At 30.5% G+C, this 17,745-nt stretch overlaps 1 protein-coding gene across 1 annotated transcript; it reads right to left on the reverse strand.

Annotated features, from left to right (window-relative positions):
- Positions 1–6,296: 6,296 nt before the first annotated feature.
- On the reverse strand, positions 6,297–15,546 carry LOC124353927 (zinc finger protein 431-like). Its single transcript, XM_046803989.1, has 2 exons — positions 15,278–15,546; positions 6,297–7,581 (listed from the first exon to the last, which is right to left on the reverse strand). The coding sequence occupies exon 2, from the start codon at positions 7,220–7,222 to the stop codon at positions 6,347–6,349; it is 876 nt and encodes a 291-aa protein (XP_046659945.1). The 5' UTR covers positions 7,223–7,581; positions 15,278–15,546; the 3' UTR covers positions 6,297–6,346.
- Between the last annotated feature and the right edge of the window lie 2,199 nt (positions 15,547–17,745).

Consider the following 17,745-nt stretch of genomic DNA (forward strand, 5'->3'; position numbering starts at 1 on the left):
ACTAGAAAAACTAAGTATCTATATTATAAAGACAGTTAATTAAATTAAACATGAATAAATATGGTAATGTGAATATATCAAGCTATCAATAACTAAACATCAAGATCTGTAAAAACGCAAATAAATAAATAACAATTCAACATTTAGGTAAATCTTAAGCTCAGCGACTACCGCTCCGATCGCCGTAATTTTTTGCATTCTAACACAGGTTAACGTAATTTCACCGAAAAAAATAGTCCCGATTATCGCCGTAGCCGTTTACTCCCCCCCCCCCAAAAAAAAAAATTTTGGAAAAAATAAAATTAAAAAAACCTGACTGACAGTGCATTTATTCGTTTTTTTTTTGTGTTATTAGTTCGTAGGGCACGTAATTTCACCGAAAAAAGTAGTCCCGATTATCGCCGTAGCCGTTTACTCACCCCCCAAAAAAAAACTTGGAAAAAAAAATTTAAAAAACCTGACTGACAATGCATTTATTCGTTTTTTTGGTGTTATTAGTTCGTAGGGTAGTAGTCCATGTAGGCTACTATTCTAGTATAAACTCGTCTTATCTTATCAGTAATAAACGCGCGCCGCTTATCTTTTGCCTGTAATGAAATCTGCGTTAGTTCTGTCTGAGTGTTGTGTGTGTAAGCAGTCATGCGTGATCTGGGCTTGGACTTTGCAAGCTCGAGTTAATTTTTTTTTCTAAAAGAGCAAGCAGCGCGAAGCGCTGCGCAGCGGGCAAGCATCGCGTGATCTGAATTTTGAATAGGCAAGCTAGGGTCTTTTTAGCGTGTACAAGAACCATCGCAAGCCATGTCAATAACTTCACTAATTATTCCTTGTCCATGTGGGTTTGTTTGTGTACGTCTGGCGGTCAATCGAAGCCGTCCTATAGGTCACGTGACCCGTCCGGCCAATCGGAAACCTTCCTGTTTGTCACGTGGCTACTGTCAATTCATCAAAACGTCCATGGTCGGCCATTGTTTTTAGTTTGATAGTCGAAAATCTTGTTATTTATGCGTTTTGTATTGCCAACATTGTACTGCCGTAAAACTGGTTTTTATATGTTAGCGATAATCGGGACTATTTTTTTCGGTGAAATTACGTTAACCTGTGTTAGTACGAAAAACCTTACGGCGATCGGAGCGGTAGTCGCTGATCTTAATATTTACCAACATTTATTTTGACAGCTAATATTTTGATATTAAAACTGCAATATCCCTCAGTCAAACGGGGCACCTCAACTAGCGCTCCTTGCGTTTTAGTACCTAACTAGCGACCAAGGCCTAAAAAGAAGAGACACCCTTTAGCACAGTCATCGTTGGTATGTAGCCTAAGTTAACCAGGTATGGTGTGAATTGTGATCCCAGTAACCAAATCTTCGCTTAAAAAGTGATACATTGTGTGTCAAAAATCTTATTTTTAGGAGAAAAAAATATGCCTAAAATTCTATACTATAATAAATTACCCTACTTTGGGCTTTTTGTCATTGAATATGTTTTTATAGTAATAATGCAAATTTAAGAACAAATTGTTGGGAAACATTACATAGGAGGTCTGACCACTCACTCATATTTACGAGAAATCGCCTTATTGCAATCGGTCGAACACAACATTACTGGCGGTTGATAAGACTCATTGGTTATTGCAAAAACTACAAGTAAATTGGGTGAGTTGTAGGACTACAATAATCATAATTATTTGTCACTGAGATTGTGCCTAAACTAATGTTTTCATTAAAAGCGTTGGTCAAAATTTCATTAAAAATATTAAACGCAGACCCTTTAACATCCAAATTCACTTCTTCATCATCGAACATTGCAGATAAACTCTCTGGATTATCACGTGAATGTCTATGCCTAGAACTATCACTGATGAATTTTACTGATGCGTCTGGGTAGTTCTCTTTGGCCAGATAAATTAAATAATCTTAAACACTCTAGTGATATCCCGTATATCAGGAAAGAGCGGGAATAAATTTCACATTTTGCGGTAAACCAGTTTTATATTACCTAGGCAGTAAGCCTAGATTGACCAAATATTAAAACTAGCACGAAATTACATATTATTTAATTTTATAATAGCACCTACGAAACAGAAAACCGATTAATTATTGTTTATGACTTGCGTATCTTTAAACAAATATAATGACGGACCATGTATTAAACACAGCAGAACGGAATCACATTCTGTAGTTAGTCGTTCAGTAGGCAATTTATATATATAGTGTGTATACATATAATAAATATATATATATATGTGTGTGTGTGTGTGTGTGTGTAAAAGAGGTATCACCAAAAAGCAACTGTATCATGTTGAGTAGTCGATTTCAGAGGTTTCATATAATCGCTTACCGACTTTTGCTACTTATAAGGTGTGACAAGAAGATGAGTGTTTTTTTCTGCATCTGAAAACACCAGTAATCCAATACTCTAAAAATTGAGAAATGAGATGTATTTTCTTAAGCGATAAAGTGAGAGTTAACCAGATTGAAGTCGACGTTTTTATACAATGGATTTCATTGACACGATTGATAGTGTATTCGATATATCGTTCAATAATTTACAATCACTAACCTTATTATTTGCTGCCTTATTATTATTATTAGTTGCCACTAATCCCTTACGGATTACCAAAAATCAACTGTACAATTGTATCAAATCAGCACAATGAAGCGATGGACAAATTGTCAATGGTTGGTAATTAGGCCGTTACAAAAAGCCGAGACAACTGCTAATTTACCTCACCAAAGATATGACAATTACATAAAACCTCCAAAACCCAATTATATTCCACTCTTTAGGAAGAAGTATTTACAAATTGGTAAATGTAGATATCTGGAAATACGGAAAGACTTTCTAAGGATTCTTTGGTTTCAATCCAGTGACGGTCTATTTAGAACCGATCTAGGCTGCGGAAGAATGGCGGAATTAAATAAGTATTTCAACCAACGAAACATTGTATATAATAAAACGTTATTTTACACACAAAAAGTTTAAAATGTTTTATGAATACAAGACAAAAGTATTTCATCTTTGAATGTCCAATAAATGAGAAATTCAGGGATAAAAAATATTCAAAAGTTAGGTCTGCAATCGCAACCCCTCGTGTTAAAGACATTTTAAAAGGAAACCATTTAGAGATATAGAGGTCTTGTTAACAGTCGTGGAATAGCTAAACACAATTAAAATAAGGCGTTGAAGATGTAGGGCATTGTACGTCAGTACATAATAATCACATGTATTTTACTTACATATGCATAGTAACATAATTTTGGTATTTATTGTTTTCTTTTATTATTCGTCCTCTAAAAATAATATATATATATATATAATATATATATATATATATATATATATATATATATATATATATATATATATATATATATATATATATAATATATATATATATAATATATATAAAATTATAAATATATTATATATATATATAATATATTTATAATTTTCACTATGATACTGAATGGATTATATGTGATTATATCCAAGACGACGGACACAGACAATGAAGAGTAACTAGAAAAGATCTCCCCCTATTTGTGAAGTTTTTACTGGGTTAAACCAACATATACCTCCAAATTACTCATCATATGACCAATACAACTGCAACTATTGCAATATAAGAAAAGAATTAATTTCTAAATTTAACTTTTTATTACTGAAACTAAAAACATGGCATTAGGGAGAACATAAACAAGTTACAATTGTTGACAACTATTTCACATGACAGTAAAAACAGCACATTCCATAGCTGACAATATTTATACATTTACATTAACAGACTCAGATTTTAGCTGCAATACAAACAATTATCTAAACTGCTGATGTTCTGACATGGCAATTGATTTCCTTTTAATCGAGCTATACAATCTTCATTTATCCTAATAATTAAAAAGTGATAACTGGAACCACCAATCCAGTGTAGTATTTCTTATTATCTCCAGTACATTCCATAATACTTACATTAATACAATTTATTACAAAAATAATAATAATACAAATAACATTCAATGTCCACAAAATATCCATGTGGCTCATGTACTATAGGAGTTAAGTATTCTAGTACAAAATGTACAGGACCTTTTAAGCAATGGTACTATGCAGGATGCCAAAATATTCTAGAAAAAGGATTTTGATCGGCAGCCCAGAAAACTTAAGAAATGGCGATGTATTACAGCAGTGTGAACAAATAACAATGTGTGTCAGACCAAGAAGAAAGTAAAACCATTATAATAGGTAGTTCAACATCTTTCACAGTAATGTTCAAGGTTCTGAAAGTAGTGTTTATGAACTAAATTTTCGTGAAAATCCAAAACTCTCTTACGGATTTAAAGCTTGTAAAAAGAAAAACAAAACCGTTTGACCTTCAGAAGCTAGAAAACCAAAACTTACAAACATCCTTTACACTAGTAGCAGAAGCCAGAAAAATTTTACTGCAAGGAAATAATGAGATTAAAATTAAAAATCAAAATCTAATTAATCAGATATCTGTTCTTGAAACCTAATTGATTAGCATGGAGGTTAAGGTTGCACAGCTTACAGAGACAAAATTAAAGGCAAAGAACAGCAACTTAATAAATGTATACAAGAAAAATCACAAATACAGTAATTTTTTGAAGAATTTGACCTTAACACAAAAGATCACAAAATAAATAAAAATTATTTAAAAACTAAAAAACATAACTAAACAAACTCACACAAAGTTATATGCAGATCTATAATTTCAGTCTCGTGACTGTACCTCGATTAATCTGCATCCTTCACAATAAGTAAGGGCAGTTAGAAATGAATATTGCCTGGTTTAAAAATAAATACAATTCTAATATGTATAAATCCAATTCAGAATTCACATGGAGAACGTACAGTATCATGCAGTATTTTCAACATTTCAAAATGATAGCTAGTAACCGATGTTGTGAGGATTAACAAAAAAATAATTAGGTACGCCTTTAATAATTATTGACTTAGAACTCATAAATTTAATTTGTAAGTATTCAAGAGACATACAAGATATGCTGTATAAGACTTTTTTAAATTGTAATTACTTTATGAATTAAAGAAAGTACTTAACGAAAGAAAACTTAATGAAAGTTAAATTGGAGAAAGCTTAAATTTGAAACAGAAAACTGTTTTTCTGCATGTTTTTGGTTATAACAATTATTCACATAAACACAAAAAATATTTTTCAAGTATACATGGGTCTATACTACACAAGTAGTAAAAGATTGTTTGTTTAAATATAGGTGTATATTTTAATATGGAAGATGTTTTAAGTAAGATTTTTAGCATGTGAGAGAGGTCACCTGTACCCGGCTCCGCCAGGGATCCTCAGAAAACGTTGCCAATTTAAACGTCATGATTATGCGCAATGTCTATCAATTTTTTATTATTTTTAGAAAAGCAATGGCTGACATCCATGTTTCTGATAATGCATAAATTATACTCATTTCTTACTTTTAATTTTTCTTAATACATTTAGTTTCTTACAAATGCTTATTTCTTTTCGGCAGGATTTACACTTTGGTACTTGTTTGATATCACCTAATTTCTGCGATCCTTTCTGGCATTCTACTTGAATTTCATGCTTGTCCTTTTAAAAATAGTCATACTTAACGTATATAATTAGCACTTAACATTAACAAATAACTTCCAAGCTTCACAGTTGTACATGCAAGTAGCGACTAACTTTTCTATTCTTCAAAATGATTTCTACATTGGCTAAATGGCCACGTGAACCTACCGAGCAATAAATGTGTTAAATTCTCTTAAATATATAGGTATATTTTATGTAAATGAATATATACAGTATTCTTATATAATAAATATGAGGTTTAGTCTGTATAGATATTGCTCCTTCAGTTAATCTTCTACATCTCATTGAAAACTTTTATTACACCTATCAAAGAAGCCTCATATGGGCACCACAAGATGCAAAGGACCAGAGCCCTGAATAAAAGTGAAAATTGTATAAGGAACAACACATAGGAGCCCAATTTCGTAAAATGAATCTCTATTATGGTCTTAACTGGAATTTTAACCACATGGTAACATACAGTAATAAAATTGTCTTTGATACCATTATATTCAAGAGCTTAATGTGAACTTCAAAGAAATGTGTTTAAGAGAGCTCCATTGTAGCCTGCCTCTTATCAACTATTGTGGCTAAAATAAATGTTACTTTCATTATGCTGTAAACGTAATATTAATATCATGTATGTCTTTCAACAAGATATTTATGCCTCCATTATTTGGATTGGGGAATAAAGAACCTTTACAAATGATTTACACATCTTTGTACTGCTAAATGTCTTTAATTCAGTAACTGTTTACTTACATAAATATCATACCAACACCCTATCATCTGAATGGTTTAACAATAAATGATTCTTTAAATATCTAATATGAGAGCAGGCGTAGTTGCAAAGAGAACAATTATAAGGTTTTTCTCCAGTATGTTTTAAGATATGAATCTTTAATTGCTCTTTGTAAGCAGAAGCATAATCACATCTAGGACATCTGTATGGCTTCTCTTCTGTGTGAATTAGTAAATGTCTCTTCAAACCATTACTGGTTATACTAGAGAAGTCACACCAAGAACATTTGTACGGCTTTCCTTGATGATTTAATAAATGTCTCTTCAATTCTGCTTTCACTTTACATGCATAATTACATTCAGAACACTTAAATTGTTTCTCATCTGAGTGAGTTAATATATGATTTTTCAGTTGAGTATTTGTTGTACAAGCATAGTCACATATTGTACACTTATATGGCTTCTCACCGGTGTGAATGAGAAAATGTCTCTTTAACCCATTGGTGGATCCAGAAGCATAATCACACATAGAACACTGGTATGGCCTTTCCCCTGTATGAGTGACTGAATGTTTCTTCAATACATATTTGGTTTTGCATGAGTAATTACATTCCGGACATTTGAATGGTTTTTCATTAGTGTGAATTCGTAAGTGAACTTTTAAATAACAACTTCTTTTGCAGGCAAAATCACAAAAAGAACACTTAAAAGGTTTCTCCCCTGTATGTGTAAATACGTGCCTCTTAAAATCTCTAATGATTGAGCTTGTGTAGTTGCAGTCAGTACACTGATAAATCTTGTCGTCATCTCTGTGAGTTAATAAGTGTTTATTCAAAGACTCACTATTGTTGGTTACGTAACTGCAACTTGAACATTCATACGGCTCTAAACGTATGTCTTCCATTTCTTTAAAATTAATCTATGATAACATAAATTCCTTGAATCTTAATTTTATGAATAGTTATTTTTATGTTTTCTATTTGTTGTCTATTTACATTAGATATAAAGAAAACAATTACACGCAAGTATACATTGTCTACCCAAATCTTTAAAATGCACTGCTTTTAAACTTTCACAGTCAAAAATATATCACAACTTAATTTGATTTGTATTAATAAACTCCAGTTCAATGTAGTGTTTTAAGTTGAACAATAGCAAAGTTGCAAGAACACTATATAAATAGATGCTTTAATATCACTCTTATACAGTATTTAAACCTTGTTTTTAAAGACAATCTTCATATTGCAGATATTTTGTTGCCACCTGAAAAAGAATGCACTGGTAAAATTCAAATTATTTTGATTTAAATAAATAAAAAAAAACAGTATTTTAAAGTTAGGTTTATACTAATTAGTTTTTTACTAGGATTGCTAGAGACTGTGAAGAATGTAAAGGCCAGATTTTGAAGGGAGTTTGAAGCTAGTATAATTCAAATCCGTTTGTGCCTGTCTAATGCCTATGTAAGACATAGCGAATAATAAGGACCCTTGTAGCAGAATACAATCACCCTTAAGTGGGGTTCAGTGGGTTGACTGAGAATGAAAACTGAATATAACAATCAATTAATATAGCAAACATCTCATGATTACAGTACTATTAATTAATAAAATTTGCTAATACATAGTCGACTTAAGCTAATAAAACTGCTTTGACTGATGTACTTATTTCTCTCACATTCCTCTGTAGAGTTTGTGTAAACCACTAAGGGAATTTACTTATTTAGTTTAATTACAGATTCATACTGAACTATTAATAACTATACTTGATGCCAATTTAGATTAAATGTTGAACCTTACCTTGTTATTTCTCCGTCAGAGAATTCTATTTCTACTGAAAGCTAGTTTAATATATTTTATAATCAATTCTATCTTGAGTATGACATTTAGATTACTTTAATCCCATAAGAAATGAGAGTTTGATTTTTACGGATGCACAGACTTAAGCATTTTTTTATTTTCCTTCAACAGTTCACTATGCTATTGATGTTGACTTGTTATAATGTTACAGTCTGAAGCAGTCAAATAATGTATACTACCATTTACTTCTTTATTTCAGCCAGCAATTATTTTCTTTAGTTCAGCCAGCAGTTATATTTTTTTTAATCAGACAGTGAGAAATGAAATTTCCCAACCCATATCCAACGGACACCCTGAACATCTAGTTCCATATTCTAACAGTAAGCTATGCTTTTCATGATAAAAGAAGATACAGATGTAAATAGTTAAATTTAACTACAAGAACATTTTAGATACAGCAAATAATGAAACACCAAGCTGGTGTAATAAATAATTAAGAACCAGATTTTATTTTACATAAACCTAATATGCTTATGCAAGTTGAAAATATGAAGCTAACACATTATTCTGTGAAATTCGAAAGAGAACACTGCCTCTTAAGGTTGTCCAATCGATTTTTTGTTGAGAAATTTGTTACTTTAAATTCATATCCATTTAAGATAACTTCTCTAAACACAGAAACAGTAGGCAAGTTGTTTGTCACTAGGAGGTATAGGAGAGCAGTAATATATATATATATATATATATATATATATATATATATATATATATATATATATATATATATATATATATATATATGAGGGAGGAGGAAACGCAAGCTTTTTCAGAAGAGAGGGTTTCTTATTCCTAAAGATGATTGGTAAAATAAGAAATCCTTTACATTACTTTTACTACAGATATAGTATACAATGTTAACACCTCGATTCATGAGGGGTGCAGTCTAATGTTGGTACACACGCCATACAATGATATTGTAACATTAATAGCGGTGTTAAACATTTGTATAAAATATTTGCATGGGGAGAGATGGAGTATCCAGATAAAGGAGTACACAGAACAATATACCTGTAAAAATGCCCTGAACACTCAGGTGGCTACTTTCAACTAAAAAACCCCCACCCATGTAGATAGATTAAAGGTACTCTGATGCTTCTTTGATTTAGCAACCAGTCTAAAACATCTAAACAGTGCATCATCAGCAATAGAACAATAGTTGTGTTACAATAGTCACCACATTTGTTGCACAGTGAATAAGAATGTAAAATTCTGTTAAAAAAATATGAGAAAAACTCTGTCCTGATACAGTAAAAAATTATATTGAACACCTACTAAAGAAATATTGCATAGGAAAATAGCAGTTTTTACTACTCTATTGCAAATCTATTGTTACAAAACTATGAAACAACAGGCACAACGCACAAATAAAATGACAGAGAAATTGTTCCTTTTAAATTAATTCCATAGCAAAATGTGACTAATCAGGAAATGGGAAAAATATTTTAATAATGAAATGCGCAGTCAAATAAGACCAAGAGAACAGAGGAAATACAAGTCATACTTTACTACTAAAGAAGAAACTATTGCAAAATTGACAAAAAACATAAGAGTACAGGCAAAGAAACTCTAAAATTACCCTAAGGACAGTTGGTAGCCCTTTTTCCTTTTCGCATGTAAATATTGACAACTCCATTATCTTCTTCACCTATGCCTACCCCTCCTTGATTGTTCTCTGATTCCCCCTCATCCCCAATACAGGGAGACTATTTGGAATATAATAAATCAAATATTTTATTCCTTATTTTGCAATACATAGTTTGTGACCACCTAAACATTTTTTTAAATAAAATTATACTATTTTAAGAAATTGTTAAAAGTGATTTTAGATTATTTTAGGAAATAAGGTTAAAGTAAATATTCCCATGAAAGAAACAAAAACTATGTGTTTTGGTTAATAATACACTTTAGTTATAACATTTTGTGTTTAACATTCAGTATATATATATAGTTATATCATTAGGTATGGTTATAGAAAAACAGTTTTAGCCTAATAAAAACTTAGAAATGCTTTATACTTTTATATTAAACAGCTTATAATGACGTAAACCGCACTTGTCTTGTTCCCAAAAACATAAATTCTGTCTCAATATAAACTACATATACATTTTTCAAATGTTTTCCCAGAAAAGAAATTATTAATGCACTTATGTTTTTAAGTGTCGCATGTACCAATTAAATTATGAAAGAACACAATTTTCTAACATTAGTGGCAGCAAACAATGTTGAAGAACTCATTGTGAATTGAGTTTTTTATCAAATTTAAAAGATGATGAGTAGGCAGACATCTGAGGAACATAAAATTGAAACTATTAAATATATTTCACACACAATTTAGAATTTTTTGTTATTAATTCGACAACAAAAATTAATTTCTAGTATTTCACAAAATAATTTGAGTTGATTGTATGTGTAGCATTATTTATTTTCAATACAGTACTAATTAAATTAGATAGAAAAAAACCCAAGTAAATTTTTAAAAGTTTCTAACACAATTGTTCATTTTAGGTAATTTTGTATACAAAATCAGTGTATTCCATTTGTTCTCAGAGTAGCAATGAAAAAGATTTTTACATAACTTCACTGAACAAGACCCACCCGGAAGCCAACCAAAATCACTTCCCTTTCAACAGTTGTTTTATAATATATAATATATTATAAAACAACAATATAATTTATAATATATATATATATATTATATTATAATATAATATATATACATATATCTAAAGGAATGCTCAGAGGGAAAAGAGCGCTGCAGACGTGTAAGGGAAAAACAAAAAAATTGCCCTCACATAACGGGAGCATAAATATCATAGGAAAAATTCATAAGCATTTAATCAATGATTATTCTAAAAAATAAAATTTTCAATATCTTTGATTTTATACATAAATAATAATTTAAAACTCAACACAGTTTGTAGGTATTCAATTCAATGCATTGTATCTAGTTGTTTTCTTCAGTGTACAGCATTATAGTTACGTACTGCTACTAATGAAAAGCAATTATTACAACTGGAAACAAATAGTTTTCTTATTTATATTGCTGCAGACATAAATGCAGATTTCACAATCTATTAATTTAAATCAATATTCTTGTAAACAGAAATATTTAATTCAAAAATGTTATTTTTGCATTTTAAGATACTACAATATTAAATATATATTATTACTAGCAGTTACCCGCGGCTTTGCTCGCAATTTAATGTTGAAAAACAGTACACTATGTTCACGTATTCTTTTTCCATCACATTATAAACACTCCTAAGATAATTAATAGTCGTTCCTTGGTGAGCCTCTTACGCATTATGAAGGTATGAACCATATTTCCTGCCTCTATCTTTCGTGGATTTTGCTAGGTGTTAATAAGTTATACAGTACAATTAATTTATATAGACGAATCTCGATAAACTAATTTGGTTACAAAGAATCAACTTCGATCTGTTAAAATTAATTTTCTGTCTGAGATATTTCCAGTATTACGTTTGCCTTGTGCTCCAATCAAGAAAATGTATCAAAGAAAACCAATTTCAATCATAAAGCGTATTCTTTCGGCTCTTTTCATTTACCATCGATCTAACCAAATTCGATTACCTAATGTGCAAACATTCACGGCTTTGTACAATGACGTGGTTTTTATAACAGCGTTTAATATTATTTGCATTGCATTAGATAGTTTATTGATCATTGGTGCAATCTAAATTTAAAATTAGGTAATAACTTCTCTTTGCAATCTTCATTACACTACTGATCAAGCACAATAATTTAATATTTTCTAAATTTAGATTTAAACAAATGTTTCTGCCTCTTTGATGAACTTCAGCTGAAAGTGTTAACAGCTGTTAAACATCAGTTCACTTTGTATTACGTGTTGTAGTGCAGTCTGCCGGATCCAATGTAAAACACTCCAAAATCAACAACTACTTACAAATGAAAAATTAATTAAAAAAACATTTTCCAGTGGACTAAATTCTGAATCTAAACCATTCTCGAATTCCATTGAAAACACACACAAAATTTCATCAAAATTGGCCAGTCGTTTAGGAGGAGTTCAGTCACATACACACGAACACAAGAAATATATATAAAGATTTAAGTGAATCGTAGAAGAAGAAAAAGCGGTTAGATAAAAAAACAAGATTTAGTAAAGCAAATTTGTTTTGGTTTACAGGTTGGACCATCTAATATCATCCAAACCAAAGGGATTGTTGAAATTCATTCTGTGTTCTAACAATCTTGTCTCATTAAGCTTTTCTACATAGTGTGTCTTGTTCTTATTGTGTGGTTCCTAAATGTTGTTTTCATGAAGTGATTTAGTCCTTATGTGTTTTTTATTAGCTCCTAGAGTGTTCTGAGGTGATAAATTAATGAACATTTAGTAATTATTTTCAGTGTTTACAGGAAACTATTAACACGTTTCTTATCATCATTTGGCATTTTTAAGTATCATATAAAACCACAAAATTATATCATAACTTTTATAATAATTAAAATGAAATGTAATTATTGTGGTCATATTTGTGTGCTGTTCTTTTTGTTACCAATGATTTTCAACTTTCAATAGCTTATCTGAGTATTCTGTGGTAAGAACAGCTAAGTACAGCACCTACAAACGTCCTGTGCAATAGCTTTGTGGTTTTATATAACCATAGCGTCTGTTACTCAACTACCGCAGCATATTAACTCTAATACCATCAATTAATTTTGAAAATTATTTACATGTTAACAGTATGATTACATGATTGGGGTGAATATGCCTATAAGTTTATAGCTTAGGTTTCAATGTCTGTCTTCCGCCATTTCTACTCTTCTCTCGCTTCGGTGAGTAGTGGAATTGGCTATGAGGTATGCTAGTGGTATTAATGGGAAATGGTACAGAACTCCTTGGTGGAATCCTTTGGCAGTTTCACAATGATGATTACATGAGCAATTAAAATATTTGGAGATTTGTTTTAATATGTCGTGTTTTTTCAGAGTGAGAGTATGAGTTTGGTGTGCAATCTTGTGTTGCCTTTAAATCAGGAAAATATTATGTGATCGGAAGTTATTAGGTAGTTTGTAAGTAGATGGTACAAATATAAAAAAGTTAGGATTACATAAGTTTTTCCATATTTATTAAACTAATGTTTGCTTTTTCCATTAGTTATCCATTTGTAGAATGTTTGGTTAAATTTGTTTGCATTATTTTCAAATTTCTTTTTATCCACACTAAGAACGAGACTTGCCTTATTAACACATTGCAATCGTCCTACTGAACAAAACAATACAAGGTTTGAGGTAATAATGAAGAAAATGACTAGAAGAAAGTGAAACTACTTTTCTTGCAAGATAGTAGGAAATCGTGGTTAGGTGAATTTACAATAATATATATTTGTTTTCTTTATCACGCTGGTTTCTCAGCTCGCAGTAATGTTGGAGGCATTCTTTATGACCTTATAAAATTTGCTCCTTTAGGTAATGACTGTATTACCTCTAGGAATGATTTTCATTTGTCGCCATCAGCGTTGATGGCAGATGGACATGTGTCAGTCCAATCTGGACTATTATTTTTAGAAATAAAAAAAAGTATTTGGTTCAAATTCACTGATTTCAATATTATTGTTATTTTACGTATCCAAAGATAGCGCAACAGCTGATATCAGCACCAACCAATATATGGTTGATTCAGTCACAAGACTATGACACTCAGCGTAGCCGAGTACGATAAGCGATACTTTTTATACGATTATTATCAACGATACTTTATATATTGAATAACAGAACTATCAATCAATATAAATATATCTAAAACACTAAATGAAAGTCATGTGTTTCAAATTAATAGAAATAGTTAAAACAATTACGTAATGTCATAAAGAATAAAGGAACCATTAATGAAACGATAAAATTAAGACAGGTGACAGGAAAATATCCTTTAAATAATAAAGAAAATGTAACAACACAACAAACATCTTGAAACTGAGAAAGATACAGTAAATCATTTTTAAGTATCATTTTGTTTACTTTTCTAAAGTAAACTAAATGATTTCTTCTAAAAATTTCTTTATTTATTTAAAAGAAGTTACTTATGAACAAATTGTGTTTAGAATATGAAACAGTGTAACAGTTATATCAATGTGTTTAATTATTAAGTATTAATTGTTTGATTATTTTGATACAAAAATCCGGGTCCGCTTATCGTACAGTACCCCAAGAAAATATTACTCTGCATGAGAAAAGTAGTTACAATTTTCATGGTATATAACTACATTAGTTGTCACTTCCACTTCTTGAAACATCATATTGTTTTGTTTCAGAAGACAATATCAATAGGTTAGGGGAGACTTTAATAAAAGGCTTTCACTCATTATTTGATTGCTATTATCGAACAATTCGATATATTATCCAATTTCGATATGTAAAAATCGTAAACAATAAAAGTTATAATAAATTACCTTAACAAGAATCTCAATAACAAGATCCACAACGCAAAAATAAAAAATTTATAGTATTGGTTGATGTTTTCTAAATGTAGCCTAGTGATTAAGTTAAGAAGAATCTTGTACATTAGTTTTGAAAACATAAATTTTATAATAACATTACGACCAACCAAACTATTGCCTAGACTTAGTTATAAAAGAAACCTCACAATATCCTAAACCATATAAATAACTAGCCCAGCTTGATATCAATAAGTAACCGCTTTCATGAAATTCTTATTAAAGCCAACCCATAGATAGGTTAATTAAGCAAAACTCATATTTTGCCACTTCAGCTGTTAATTTCACATTGTCTTGGGATTCTTTGGTAACCATTAGGTAAAAGTAACCATATTCTCAGGTACAAAGAAAAGTTATTGTCTTTTATCCCAAGGGTTAAACTGGGTTTAAATTATTTTAGGTTACGTGACTATCCAAAAAGAAAAACTGTTAACAGCAGCAATAACTAATATTTATGTTAAGTTCTATTTTTGGCGATTTTTAGTCTGCAAAGTGCTAAATCCAGCATAACCATTTTGAATATGGCACCAAATCAGGCTACTGTTTGTAATCTACATCGTTAAAGGTTAATTAAACTTTACAGTAGGATTTTGAAGTCTCATTGTAATTCCAACAGGGATAACTTACCTAAACCTAAACTTGTCAACCCAAATAAACATAAACATTGACTTCTCAGGCTCACTACGTAATTAGGTTGAACATAATATAATACAATAACTTTGAATTACGGTATATAACATGAGGTTTTATATGTTGATGTAGGTAACCATTTAATTTAATATAATTGGACCTGAATTAATTACAATCTTCACAATATTACATTCTACTGGGATACCGGTTCGTTGAAGTGACAGACAACAAGACAACAGAGAATTTAGAAAACGTCAGTGAGTGAGTTCACCGTAAACCAAAGTACACTAAAGTATTTTTCTTATCTATTTGGTTTTGGATTGATCATGAAGCCTCGATATACACTCTACCCTATATTAATAAAAGGAAAATTCATTTATAATGTGGTTGCATATGTATATGGTTAATAATCTTGTATAAAATTGTTTATGGTCAAAAGGATGATTTATATTTAGTTTTTGTGGAACTGGTACAAGTACCTGCACCCCACACTCCTTGTTATGTGTTTTTCATGGGGTTTTTAGTCCCCCAAAGTAAGTTAAGGTTAAAATGTTTCTGTTGGGTTTCTAGAAAATATACATTGAAACACAAATTTTTTTAATTGGTCAAAATTGGATTACTTTTTTTAAAAGCGGGTTATCGGTTAACAAATACATACATTTTTCTTGGCATAGTGTTCTAGTTAATTTAAAATAAAGATTCAGGATAAATTAGAGATGGATTTATCTATAGGATATTGGGAATGTGTGTTTTTATGTATTCGTACTTGAAATTGTTCATGAATTCCTAAACCAACAATGTAGGCCACGAATATCCTGGAGGATGAAACATATGTTGTCTTTGAAGCTTGTATGTTTTTTAATGAATCAGGTTGTTAATTTTAGCGTGTTTATATATTTTGTAATTCCATTGTAAATTTCTTAACTGTTTGTTCATAATATGCCAACAAAACTATATGTAAATTTATCAAATATTAATAATTTTTGACGTGACAACGTCTTAAATTAGGTTGCGGCTCGGAGTCACTCATGAAAAAGTGTAACGCCCGATAACGTTACGATGCCCGTCCAGTGGGTCCGCCGCACGGGATCCGCACGGGATAAAGCAGATAACTGTGGGTCCGCCGCACGGGATAAAGCAGATAACTATGTTTATTCGTGAAAATGTGGAGTGCTTAGATTCGTCATTTACAACAACTACAACAATAAAGGTAAATAATTGTACACTGATATTTCATTATCGTAAACTATGATTGATTGATTAATTGTTAGATTGACACAAAAGTTGAGAAACTGAGTTTATAGGTTATGTCATACTATTGACAAATTTTGATAGTGTTAAGTAAATTATTAGTTTAAATCACTCTGCAATCAATCGTAATTCAGTCGATTGAGAAGAAACAGCGCGTATTGCTAGTCAAACATTTAAAATAACAAATTATAACCTCTAACCTGTCATAACAGTGCGACCAAACAAACGAACTAAACCGACCAATCACCACGCGCGGAGTTAGAATTTAACTGTGTTTAGCAAGAATTTCAAATTCCAATTTTAGTAAATGTTTTACTCAACTTTACCATTTACAATAACAAATTTTAATTAATTTCAAATTATGTACAATGTTTTAGTAAACAAAATATATTTCTATATAGTTAAAATTTGTGCAATTCTTATTTTCATTCAATTCCTTGTTCCTATTGTGCAATTTAATAATATTCATATCAATAAATATTCTACCGAGAAAAAAAAGACGTTGTCACGTAAAATCTTCGCCCGTGAAACCGACTTTACAGGCAACCATAATTTTTTCTGTAATATTCATAAGTTGGGCATTATAAAATTAGATTATCTAATATCCCTTCTACACCAAAGTTACAATAAAACATACTAGAGCATACATCATTTCATCCAGTATAATCGACCATTATTTCTAGCACGACCAAATCTTAGTGTACCTAATTTTATTAAGTCATCTCTCTTAAGTTTATCACTTTTAAACCAGGTGTAGGTGGTGTGAATTCTATTTTCTTATACAATATGCAATATTGCAATAGTATTTAACATTTCTTTGAATTGGTCTAAGGCTGCATTATTAATCAAGTTCTTACTACCTGCCAATAATATAGAAATAATATTTAATGATAGATTATTTAATATTGTCTCCTCAGTTAATTTGTCAACATGTTAATTTTGCAAAATACCACTGTTTCCTGGCTGGATCCCAAAAATGTGTTACACAAAGTTTGAGCTTATCTAGTATATCGTGTAAAACACGGTAAGGGCTAAGTTATCTGTATTCTGAAAACCTTTGAATATATTTTTATATTGACCGAAATGATAAATTGTTAAATGTGGTGTTTTATATATATAATATATATATATAGATATATGAAAATGTACATAATATAATTTAAATTAATTTATGAATATTTATGTGTGTGTGTGTGTGTGTGTGTGTGTGTGTG

Source organism: Homalodisca vitripennis, chromosome 2 (genome assembly GCF_021130785.1).
Source record: "Homalodisca vitripennis isolate AUS2020 chromosome 2, UT_GWSS_2.1, whole genome shotgun sequence".
NCBI lineage: Eukaryota > Metazoa > Arthropoda > Insecta > Hemiptera > Cicadellidae > Homalodisca > Homalodisca vitripennis.